Source organism: Eubalaena glacialis, chromosome 9, assembly GCF_028564815.1.
Source record: "Eubalaena glacialis isolate mEubGla1 chromosome 9, mEubGla1.1.hap2.+ XY, whole genome shotgun sequence".
NCBI classification, from domain to species: Eukaryota; Metazoa; Chordata; class Mammalia; order Artiodactyla; family Balaenidae; genus Eubalaena; species Eubalaena glacialis.
In genome coordinates this window covers 71,193,742-71,207,257 of record NC_083724.1, presented here as the reverse complement: position 1 = coordinate 71,207,257, position 13,516 = coordinate 71,193,742, and the positions used below count along the sequence as shown (strand labels likewise).

The 13,516-nt window shown below is 37.0% G+C and overlaps 1 protein-coding gene across 1 annotated transcript in view; it reads right to left on the bottom strand.

Moving 5' to 3' along the window:
- Positions 1–13,516, bottom strand: part of FOCAD (focadhesin) — a 304,027-nt gene that overhangs the window by 38,661 nt on the left and 251,850 nt on the right. The window contains exons 32-35 of the mRNA XM_061200467.1: positions 7,617–7,694; positions 6,865–6,936; positions 5,461–5,563; positions 3,509–3,589 (exon numbers count right to left, since the gene is read on the bottom strand). Coding sequence (XP_061056450.1) covers positions 3,509–3,589; positions 5,461–5,563; positions 6,865–6,936; positions 7,617–7,694 — 334 coding nt within the window. The remainder of the gene's footprint in view (positions 1–3,508; positions 3,590–5,460; positions 5,564–6,864; positions 6,937–7,616; positions 7,695–13,516) is intronic.

Below are 13,516 nucleotides of genomic sequence, written 5' to 3'. Positions count from 1 at the left end.
TCAACCCTTCTTTTGCAGGGGATGAGTGGTGATTATGTCAATTTACATGGAAACTTGTTAAATTTTTTAAAAAGACAATAAAATAATATACATTTTATGATTCAATATAATATAACACACACACATTCTAGAGGACATACACTGGAATATCTATTGAGGCTATCTCTAGGTGGTGAGATTACAGGGGATTCTTTCTTTTTCTTCATACCATTTTTGAACTTAGTGTTATACACATGTATTCATTTCTAATAACTTTTTTAAAAGAATTGTATAGGTAAACTATTACCAAACTAAAATACTTAAAAATAACATACTTTTGGTAACCAACTCCATAATTTCATCAGAAAAATAGGACAGCTTTCTCATATCATTTATTCTATATTCTGCTCTCTTGGCTAGACTCATCAACAATTATATCTCATGCTAGTACTCCAAAAATGATCAACTGAGAATCTACCTATCTATAGTATATGTACAAGCCCAACACTTATACACTCAAATCGCTGACCAATGAATCCATATCAAGAAGGAAATGCCATTCATACTGACTTTCTTACAAGGATTTAAATATACTTTCCGTGAATTAATACTTCTTATTGTAAACTTTAAAGCCTAATAGAAAAATTAAAGCTTAGAAAGTCACATTCCCCAGCAAGAGAATGATAAGAAAAATAATCCTAAATGATTAGGTAGAAATACCTAAATGTTATCGCCAAAAATAAATGATTACTTTTATTAAGTACTTTTAATACATTTTAAGTGTTTTGTTTAAAAAGTAGGTAAAATCTTGATGAAATCTGAATATGCTATGAGGTTGAGAAAAAACAAAGATCAGAAATCAGGAAAAAGAATAAATGAATAGAAAAGAAGCAAAAATAAGAATCAAAATTTAGAGGCCCTTAAGATAAAAAATAATTCTATGACAGGCGGAATTAGATTATAAGCAAATTTTAAGCATAGCACAGCCAAGAAATGTCCATAGAATAGATTATGATGATGACAAGGGTTAAGGAATATTACATCTGCTAGAAGGTGGGGCTATTAGGGAAGAAGAGAAAATGTTATAGGGTATAGCAAAAAACCAGTTATATTCAAAACTATTAACTGCAGTCTTTTAAAATTGGAAGGAATTTTATCTGTTTGGCATGGTTTTAAAATGTAGGCCTGTATGAAGGAATGGATGCTATGAACATATGGTATGTTCTGTTGTATGAGTACTTAAGTGAGTATGTAGAATGAGAAAAGCCCTAAACATTTGAAGCAGATTAATATATTCACTATCTCAAATCTGATTGGCTAAAACTGAGATCATGACATCCAATCTCAACCTGGCATATGTGTGAATCAGGGATAACTCATCACATTTTTCTTACTCTTGTGAGTTACTAAATGGGACACAGAGGCAACGAAGCCATGCTATCCCTGAAGTTTTCTCTCTTCTGCCTATGCCAAGCATGATTTTTATTCTCTCAAGCCATTTCTTCCTCAAAAGAGCTCACCAAAGTTGTCATCCTTCCTATCAGCAGCGCCACTGGGCTCTGATGAGTGACACCCAGACATTTAAACTCAAAAGCTGCTTCAGAAGGGAGTTATTAAAATTCAAATGAGCTGGGCATATTGAAGAAGAAAACACTCGTTTGCATGCACACCTCCGCATTTGGCCATCCCATTTAGACCCATAGAGCAGGGTCTGGTTTTGTTTTTGTAAATGGGCTTCCAAGGCGGAGGTCAGCCTCCCACGGCCTCCACTCCTCTGGGGTCATCATTAGTAATGGGTAAGGCTGAATGGATTTTCCTCTGAATCTAGTCAGCAAACCTGACAAGAAGGCAGCCCTCTCCCACAACCTGAGAATGCCAAAAATGTGACTGGTAATATGGCATTTTTTAAATACTTCATTTATTTGTCTTAAAATAGCTTTAATAGTAAGATTTTACATAACGTTTCTGATGTCAATTTCACCTGATTTTTCAGTTTTAGAACAGAATACTTCCTGTTGTACCATGACTGCATAATCATAAAAATGTTACATTTAACAGAATTTTCCACAAGATTCAGAGAAAATTCATTTCTGCTAAGAAATATGAATCTAGGGAGCCAAATGACATTTTAGTCACTAGAAAAGAAAAAGAGTATGTCTTTCATTTGGTCTTAAGAGTTTTATTTTTCATGGAAATATCTCACATTATCATCATTTAAAAATTTTATAAGATATCAGTGAGCAAACTAACAAAAAATAGAGCAAAAATATATGTTCCTAGAATTATTCTAGCCATGGAAATTTTAGATGCTCCTTTAGTAAGAATTCAATTTCCTCCTAATGGAGACATCTCTGTACTTTAAAAAGACTTAATTTATGGCAATATAAACAATTAACTCCACATTATATGTATGACATGTTCATATATAAACATATCTTGTACAACAATGACATAACCTTATACCAATTTTTACTGAGGATATGTAAAAGCAAATTATGCTAAGTCACGACCCGAGGATAATATTATGCATAATTTCTAGAACTGCAGAAACTAAGGGAATTCATGTCCAACCTATGAAAGTAGTTTACAATCTGGAAGCTCCAGGGATTTCTGTACCCAGTGGAAACTTAGACAACGGACATGACTTTTAATGTCCCTTCCAATGGTGAGATTTTATCCTTCCATGACCTTCACTAATCAATGATTTCAGATGTCTCCAGATGTCTTCATTTTAATTGGTTTAAAAACTTTTTTTCCCCTAAAACTGGGATGGTCTTGTTGTAATACAGGCACTGATTTTGCCCAGACTGACACAGCCAACCCAACGAAGAATGAAACTAGCACACATCAATGAAAGAATATTACATAAAACTGGTTCCTGAGCCATGACATGCTCATTTCGGATCCATTTTTTCCTCATAGCACGAAATGGTAGGTGTGTATCATTAAAGAGCATTTATTTAATAATTTATGTGGCATTATTTTGGCTCCAGTTAAAAACAAAAGGCACTCAATCTCTGTCTTTACGTTGTGTGTGGCAGCAACAAAGAATCACAAAGGGACAACTGTTGCAGAGAAAAAGAACATAAGCTAAAATTAAGAACTAGAGCCAGTGATTCCAACAACACAAAGTGATCACACAAGGTTCAGGGAGAAGACTTACCTCCAAGTCTGGTCCTGGAATACAAACTGTACCCATGTGTGTTTTCTCTTTTTAGGTCACACTCACTTGAAATTGACAAGAAAAGTAATGTGCGCTTATACTTTCGAAATGGCCAAAAGGAAGATTAAGATATTCACATGTCCCCCAAGATCAGATATGGTAGTTCCAAGAGCACACACAGTGTGTATGTTTATGTACCACTTAGTGTAGTTGGTCTCCTAGTCATCTCTACTGCAAAGATGATCTGGCAGGAGAAATTATTCACCCCTTCAGATTTGTATTGTTTAATTCTACAGAAGCAAGCTGAGGGCACACAAACTTGACACGTAGACAGTATGATAGAGTTCAAGAAATGTGCTCACTTGCCTTTTTTTCCTCCTGTAATGAAGAAGCCAATGGCTGCTCTAATAAAACTGCTTTCAGGCAAATAGCTATAGTCAGTAGGAACTGTGGAGACAGAAAATGATCAAATTAACCAATGAAACTGGTGGGACTAATGAAGGAAAGATAATGATCTCGTGCTGCCATATCAACCTAGAGACAAAGCAGAAGTGTTTATGCCATTAATCTCAGAACAATACTCTGTGGTTGCAACTAATTCTATTAGGTTAAGTGACTGGCCTTGAAGTCATCACTTAGGCTATGCAAGCAAATCTAAAATGGTGGTAAATCTAGAGGAGGCTGAAAAACCACAGAGGACAAAAATTGTACTGAAGTGGTTTAAAAAAACCCTTTTCCGCTTTGGCACATCAATGAGCCGCAATCCAGTGACCTCCTCTGTGTCAGCAAGGAGTCTACTGGGCTTCTAGGATGAGACCACCATTCTCTGGGGTATTTCAGGGCACCCTGAGTCAGATATACGAACTATGGAAACACATCAATCAGCATTAATATCAGCCAGTCTCTTACTTCATAAGGCAGGGACCTCTATGTGACCAACACGTGCAAATAACCAGATGTGCCTGCTGACCTGGAACAGTGAAGGAGTGACATTTATGCTCGTTGAGTCCTGGGAGTTTCCCAGATTCTTTTCCTCCCAGTTCCACATAATTGTTTCATGAGATGGTTTTTACTGGGATAGATGGCTCAACTTTTCCAGACACACAATCATGTTGCTCCAAAGAACCTGGGTATAAGATGATTCACTACGACCTGCCTTCAGTATATGTGGGCCAGACCGTGTACTCCACAGTATAACAATTAAAAGCCTATGTGAAAAAGCAAAAGCGTGACATACACATGCTATTTTACCAGGACCTTGTGAGAGCACTGCCCTTCAAAACTAGCAATACCAAGGGTTTCTAATATGACTACTTTTTTTTTCTTTTTTCAGTTCTAATATGACAGCTTCTAGTTGTCTAAAGTTCATTACGTTGGGAATGCTCTGGAACCATGTCCTATTTCTATAGCTGAGGAGTGACTGAAAGTGAGGGAGACAGTAATTATAGTGGCCCAAGGTAATGCTGTCTGTAGACTACCTGTCAGGGGATATGTGAAACTAGGTTTTAATGAGGAATCTTTGGTACCTAAACCTCCCTGGCATGAGTCCAAGAGAGCTAGTGGTCAAAATTCTATAAAGAGCAAGGAGTAGCTACAGGTCCCAGTGCATTACAGTGATGCCTTCCCCAGAAGATCTCCAAGTACATACATAAGTTAATCATGTGGGAATTACAAATATTTTTATTGCTTTTATTAAAAAGCTGGAAATAGAAAAAGCCTTGTTACATTAAGACCTAGGATTTTAATTCCAAGGACAAGGAGATATACATCTTTAAAAGTACTTACCCAATTATTTTCTCAAAACCAGGGGCTAGAAGAACTCCAGCCATATATGAAGAGTTTTTTAATGAAATATGAATATTATACAAACTATGATTATATCTAGTAAAATAAAAAGAACTCTGTTCCAAGCTTTAAGGGTCTGAATCCTAGTTTCTGGATTTCTCATTAAGCTTGTACCTAAGTCATGTAATCTTTCTGAGCCTCGGGTTCTCCATTTGTAAAATATGGGGTTAGACTCAATGTCTAAACTGATCTCCAAGGAAGGCAGAGAGAACGAGTGAAAAGAGCACGGGTTTTGGCGGCCGACAGATCTCAGTTCAAACCACATGTTTACCATTTACTGCTATGTGACCCTGGGCAAGTCAGGAGACCTCTCCACAGTCCACTTTCCTCTGATGTAAAAGAGGGACAGTAATATCCACCACTGATATTACTGTGCTAGGGTAGCTGTGAAAATTAACTCTCTTAACAAAGTACATTGCCCCACGTCAGCAATCCCTCCTTCCAGTTCCAGTGTTCTATGACTCCAATCTTACCCGAGGTTCTACTTTGATTTGAGGACAGAGTAGACAGATGAAGATGTCCTAGAAGCCAGATTGCATTTGACTGAAGACCAATCACCCCAGACACACTGATGACCTATGAATGAAATGCAACAGTTCAATGATGGGGCAAGATCCAAATTCTATTCAATAGAAGGACACTCACAGGAGGTCACTAATCTTTTATGAGGTGGTGGCTTGGCTGGTAATGAGATATACAAGATGTACTATCAACTGTCTAGTATACTAAACGTGGGACATAGAGGTGATCAACAAGTGTTGCTGAATGAATGAACGAATGAATGAATCTATCAGTCATGATAGAAGGTACCAGTGGTTGTCTCAGGTTTCACTGAGTCAGACTGGTCTAAAAGAATTTTCAAAAAATGAGAAAAGAAAATCCGAAAAGTAAAAAGAGGTGATAGTTGCTTAAAACTAAAATACCTTTAAAAGTACAAGGAGATACTATTTTGTTCTCTTCTTTGAATAATGCTCTATTACTGTTTTATCATTCATAATAAGATTTTTTAAATAATAGTTTTCATTTATAGTTTTTTCCCCAAGTTACAGCAACTTATGTTTCAGTAGAATTTTTTTTGGAGAATATTCATATTCATACATGCAAAAGAGAGTTTCTTCTGTTCAGAAATTTGTTTGCTTTTAAGAGCATGAATTCCTAAAACTTCTTTATGTGGTGAGTATTATAACCAGCTATATTTTGCAAGAATGAAAACAAGTATGCTAAGTGAAAAGCCTAGGATACAAAGTTCTACATATGATAAGAATACAACTATGAAGAGAAAATAAGAATGCTTAAAAAGAAATATGACCAAATATTAGTAGCAGCTGCTTCAGGTTGGGAGGAACATCAGTGATATTTTTTCAGCTTCTTTCATCCTGTACTTTTAAGATGAACATCATGATTTTTTAAAAATAAAAATCTGAAAATATAAAATCATTTCTCAGCAGATGGACATGTTTATTCTTTAGCCAAGGAGAATGCTGACCATAATTTACCCAAATACTTTTACCAGCGACATCTGAACTAGTGCCTCTTGACCATTCTGCTTAGATACATGCCCTGCCCTTTGACTGTCTTCCACTTTTCCTTGTCTGGAGGGCCTGACATTCTTTGCAAGGTCAGGTTTTAATTTTTAAGAGAAACCAGTGCCAACTTAACTCAAAAATGCCAGCTTTCTTTTTTTCCAGAGGTGGTGTGTGTTGATCAGCAAATTATGCAGGGCCGTAAGCCATTCTTCAATGACCCTTGAACTCACCATGAATAACCAGAGATTTTCCCATTGTCTAAGTAAAACAGTTTATATCATGAAAAAGAAAAAAGACCACAAAGGGGAATATCTGTTTTCCCACTCAAGGGTCTGAAATTCCCCTTCTCACCTGAGTTAAAGTTCTAATGACTTCATTAAGTCTGCCTTGAAAATGAGAGGACTGGATGGCTTCCGACTTCAGCTGAAAGAAAAAGGAGAAATACCCATCCCGCATCCCCCCAGAAGTAGATAATGATATTCCCAGTGTATGAGTTATCATCATCTAAGCTGTGAAATAATTTATCATTATATCCTTATATTTCAAAAACAAAAGCTGTGAGCTCATTGAAGGCAGGGCCCACGCTTTATGAAATCACTGATTTCCTAGCACCAGTTCAGTGTGGCATGTAGCAGTCACGTAATAAACCTTTACTGTATGAACAAAGGAACACCTTAGAATTACTTGTAAATTTACATATACATATGTCCACTACACAAAACATTTTAAAGTGAAAGCATAATTACATAGATGTAAACTTAAACATCACAGATGCAAAACAGAGTTTCTTATGAATGGCTTTTTAAATTTCTTAGGATCCAATCACTTTTCTCATTCAGAGAATTTTGTAGAAAGTATATAAGTTGATAGGTTTAATTCCTACAAACCAAATAAAATAAGGAACATATCTCTATAGAAAGAATTCTTGACCAAGAGCAATTTTCCATATATAAAGGCACTAGAAAGCCCAGTGTAAACAATACCATGATCATATATTGTTCTTTCCTTAGCATACTGAGATATTGGGTATTCTTTTCTTGCTGTGACTATGTACACATTTAGGTTTCTTCCCCCACCGACCCACTTTTTTTTTTTTTTTTTACCTGCATTACATCCCCTTCAGAGCCTACCAAGGCCACCATGCCATGAAGAGCTGCCAAACAAAGCATTGTGGAGGTGCCCTGAAAACAAAGCATCAGAGTATGTCAAGAGGGAAACAGTCCTTGGGTTTGAAGTGGATAAAAATTATATCATAGAGAAACAACTGGCCAAAATGGTACTAAATTTGTAGGGCCAACAAAACCTGTGTCACTGAACCAAGAACGGCAGCAGACTTGAATAAAGTAACAGGTTAAAGTTGTTAGATTCTAGGTGGTTTCTTATCGTTTTTTATTTTTCAAAACCACAGTGTTGTTTTAAAATTAACACACTGACAAAATAGCCAGTTAAAAAAAAACAACTATAATGATTAACAGGATGTATCATTTATAAGGCATTAAAAATACATGTGTCTTGGGGGAGATTGGTTCAAGATGGCGGAGTAGAAGGAAGTGCGCTCACTCCCTCTTGTGAGAACACCAAAATCACAACTAACTGCTGAATAATCATTGACAGGAAGATATTGGAACTCACCAAAAAAAGATACCCCAAATCCAAAGACAAAGGAGAAGATACCCCACATCCAAAGACAAAGGAGAAGCTGCAGTGAGATGGTAGGAGGGGTGCAATCACAATAAAATCAGATCCTGTAACTGCTGGGTGGGTGACTCACAAACTGGAGAACAATTATAACACAGAAGTCCACCCACTGGAGTGAAGTTTCTGAGCCCCACGTCAGGCTTCCCAACCTGCGGGTCTGGCAACGGGAGGAGGAATTCCCAGAGAATCAGACTTTGAAGGCTAGCGGGATTTCATTGCAGAACTTCGACAGGACCGGGGGAAACAAAGACTCCACTCTTGGAGGGCCCACACAAAGTGGTGTGCACATCAGGACCCAGGGAGAAGGAGCAGTGACCCCATAGGAGACTGAACCAGACCTAACAGCTGGTGTTGGAGAGTCTCCTGCAGAGGCAGGGGGTGGCTGTGGCTCACCACGGGGACAAGGACACTGGCAGCAGAAGTTCTGGGAAGTACTCCTTGGCGTGAGCCCTTTCAGAGTCCACCATTAGCCCCACCAAAGAGCCTGTAGGCTCCAGCGCTGGGTCACCTCAGGCCAAACAACCAACAGGGAGGGAACTCAGCCCCACCCAACAGCAGACAAGTGAATTAAAGTTTTACTGAGCTCTGCCACCAGAGTAACACCCAGCTCTACCCACCACCAGTCCCTCCCATCAGGAAGCTTGCACAAGCCTCGTAGATAGCCTCATCCACCAGAGGGCAGACAGCAGAAGCAAGAAGAACTACAATCCTGCAGCCTGTGGAACGAAAACCACATTCACAGAACGATAGACAAAATGAAAAGGCAGAGGACTATGTAGATGAAGGAACAAGATAAAACCCCAGAAAAACAACTAAATGAAGTGGAGAAAGGTAACCTTCCAGAAAAAGAATTCAGAATAATGATAGTGAAGATGATCCAGGACCTTGGAAAAAGAATGGAGGCAAAAACCGAGAACTTGCAAGAAATGTTTAACAAAGACCTAGGAGAATTAAAGAACAAACAAACAGAGAAGAACAATACAATAACTGAAATGAAAAATACACTAAAAGGAATCAATAGCAGAATAACTGAGGCAGAAGAACGGATAAGTGACCTGGAAGTTAGAATGCTGGAATTCACTGCTGCAGAAGAGAATAAAGAAGAAAGAATGAAAAAATGAAGAAAGCCTAAGAGACCTCTGGGACAACATTAAATGCACCAACATTCACATTACAGGGGTCCCAGAAGGAAAAGAGAGAGAGAAAGAACCCGAGAAAATATTTGAAGAGATTATAGTCAAAAACTTCCCTAACATGGGAAAGGAAATAGACACCCAAGTCCAGGAAACGCAGAGAGTCCCAGGCAGGATAAACCCAAGGAGAAACATGCCGAGACACACAGTAATCAAATGGACAAAAATTAAAGACAAAGAAAAATTATTAAAAGTGACAAGGCAAAAACAACAAATAACGTACAAGGAAATCCCCATGAGGTTAACAGCTGATTTCTCAGCAGAAACTCTACAAGCCAGAAAGAAGTGGCACGATATATTTAAAGTGATGAAAGGGAAGAACCTACAACCAAGATTACTCTACCCAGCAAGGATCTCATTCAGATTCGACAGAGAAATCAAAAGCTTTACAGACAAACAAAAGCTAAGAGAATTCAGCACCACCAAACCAGGTCTACAACAAATGCTAAAGGAACTTCTCTAACTTCTCTAAGCCCTGTTTCTTGGGAAACACAAGAGAAAAAAAGACCGACAAAGACAGACCCAAAACAATTAAGAAAATGGTAATAGGAACATACATATCAACAATTACCTTAAATGCGAATGGGTTAAATGCTCCAACCAAAAGACGCAGGCTTGCTGAATGGATACAAAAGCATAACCCGTACATATGCTGTCTACAAGAGACCCACTTCAGACCTAGGGACACATACAGACTGAAAGTGAGGGAATGGAAAAAGATATTCCATGCAAATGGAAATCAAAAGAAAGCTGGAGTACCAATACTCATATCAGATAAAATAGACTTTAAAATAAAGACTGTTACAACAGACAAGGAAGGACACTACATACTGATCAAGGGATCGATCCAAGAAGAAGATATAACAATTATAAATATATATGCACCCAACATAGGACCACCTCAATAGATAAGGCAAATGCTAACAGCCATAAAAGGAGAAATTGACAGTAACACAATAATAGTGGGGGACTTTATCACCTCACTTACACCAATGGACAGATCACCCAGACAGAAAATTAATAAGGAAACACAAGCTTTAAATGACACAATAGACCAGATAGATTTAATCAGTATTCATAGGACATTCCATCCAAAAACAGCAGATTACACTTTCTTCTCAAGTGCACACAGAACATTCTCCAGGATAGATCACATCTTGGGTCACAAATCAAGCCTCAGTAAATTTAAGAAAATTAAAATCATAACAAGCATCTTTTCTGACCACATGCTATGAGATTAGAAATCAATTACAGGGAAAAAAACGTAAAAAACACAAACATATAGAGGCTAAACAATACTTACTTAATAATCAAGAGATCACTGAAGAAATCAAAGAGGAAATCAAAAAATACCTAGAGACAAATGACAACAAAAACACGACAACGTGTTTCGTTTTGACAACGAAAATCCAAAATCTATGGGATGCAGCAAAAGCAGTTCTAAGAGGGAAGTTTATAGCTATACAAGCCTACGTCAAGAAACAAGAAAAATCTCAAATAAACAATCTAACCTTACACCTAAAGCAACTAGAGAAAGAAGAACAAACAAAACCCAAAGTTAGTAGAAGGAAAGAAATCATAAAGATCAGAGCAGAAATAAATGAAATACAAACAAAGAAAACAATAGCAAAGATCAATAAAACTAAAAGCTGATTCTTTGAGAAGATAAACAAAATTGATAAACCATTAGCCAGACTCATCAAGAAAAAGAGGGATAGAACTCAAATCAATAAAATTAGAAATGAAAAAGGAGAAGTTACAACGGACACTGCAGAAATACCAAGCATTATAAGAGACTACTATAAGCAACTCTATGCCAATAAAATGGACAACCTGGAAGAAATGGACAAATTCTAAGAAAGGTATAACCTTCCTAGACTGAACCAGGAAGAAACAGAAAATATCAACAGACCAATCACAAGGAATGAAATTGAAACTGTGATTAAAAATCTTCCAACAAACAGAAGTCCAGGACCAGATGACTTCACAGGTGAATTCTATCAAACATTTAAAGAAGAGCTAACACCCATCCTTCTCAAACTCTTCCCAAAATTGCAGAGGAAGGAACACTCCCAAACTCATTCTATGAGGCCACCATCACCCTGATACCAAAACCAGGCAAAGATACTACAAAAAAAGAAAATTACAGACCAATATCACTGATGAATATAGATGCAAAAATCCTCAACAAAATACTAGCAAACAGAATCCAGCAGCACATTAAAAGAATCATACACCATGATCAAGTGGGATTTATCCCAAGGATGAAAGGATTCTTCAATATATGCAAATCAATCAATGTGATACACCATATTAACAAATGGAAGAATAAAAACCATATATTTTTATGTTTTGCAAGTCCTAGCCACGGTAATCAGAGAAATAAAAGGAATACAAATTGGAAAAGAAGAAGTAAAATTGTCACTCTTTTCAGATGACACAATACTATACACAGATAATCCTAAAGATGTCACCAAAAAACTAGAGCTAATCAATGAATTTGGTAAAGTTGCAGGATACAAAATTAATACACAGAAATCTCTTGCATTCCTATACATTAACAATGAAAGATCAGAACGAGAAATTAAGGAAACAATCCCATTCACCATTTCAACAAAAAGAATAAAATACCTAGGAATAAACCTACCTAAGGAGGTAAAAGACCTGTACTCAGAAAACTATAAGACACTGATGAAAGAAATCAAAGATGACACAAACAGATGGAGAACTATACCATGTTCTTGGATTGGAAGACTCAATATTGTGAAAATGACTATACTACCCAAAGCAATCTACAGATTCAATGCAATCCCTATCAAATTACCAATGGCATTTTTCACAGAACTAGAACAAAAAATCTTAAAATTTGTATGGAGACACAAAACACCCCAAAGAGCCAAAGAAATCTTGAGGGAAAAAAACGGGAGCTGGAGGAGTCAGACTCCATGACTTCAGACTATACTACAAAGCTACAGTAAAAAAAAAAAAAAAAAAAAAAAAAAAAAAAAAAAAAAAAAAAAAAGCTACAGTAATCAAGACAATGTGACACTGGCACAAAAACAGAAATATAGATCAATGGAACAGGATAGAAAGACCAGATATAAACTCACACGCCTATGGTCAACTAATCTCTGACAAAGGAGGCAAGGATACACAATGGAGAAAAGACCGTCTCTTCAGTAAGTGGTGTTGGGAAAACTGGACAGGTACATGTAAAAGAATGAAATTAGAACATTCCCTAACACCATACATAGAAATAAACTCAAAATGGATTAAGGACCTAAATGTAAGACCAGACACTATAAACCTCTCAGAGGAAAACATAGGAAGAACACTCTTTGACATAAATCACAGCAAGATCTTTTTTGACCCACCTCCTAGAGTAATGGAAATAAAAACATAAATAAGCAAATGGGACCTAATGAAACTTAAAAGCTTTTGCACAGCAAAGGAAACTATAAACAAGACGAAAAGACAACCCTCAGAATGGGAGAAACTATTTGCAAACGAATCAGTGTACAAAGGATTTATCTCCTAAATATATAAACAGCTCATGCTGCTCAATATTAAAAAAAACAAACAACCCAATCAAAAAAATGGGCAGAAGACCTAAATGGACATTTCTCCGAAGAAGATATACAGATGGCCAAGAAGCACATGAAAAGCTGCTCAACATCACTAGTTATTAGAGAAATGCAAATCAAAACTACAATGAGGTATCACCTCACACCAGTTAGAATGGGCATCATCAGAAAATCTACAAACAACAAATGCTGGAGAGGGTGTGGAGAAAAGGGAACCCTCTTGCACTGTTGGTGGGAATGTAAATTGATACAGCCACTATGGAGAACAATAAGGAGGTTCCTTAAAAAACTAAAAATAGAATTACCATATGGCCTAGCAATCCCACTACTGGGCATATACCCAGAGAAAACCATAATTCAAAAAGACACATGCACCCCAATGTTCACTGCAGCACTATTTACAATAGCCAGGTCATGGAAGCAACCTAAATGCCCATCGACAGACGAATGGATAAAGAAGATGTGGTACATATATATAATGGAATATTACTCAGCCATAAAAAGGGATAAAATTGGGTCATCTGTAGA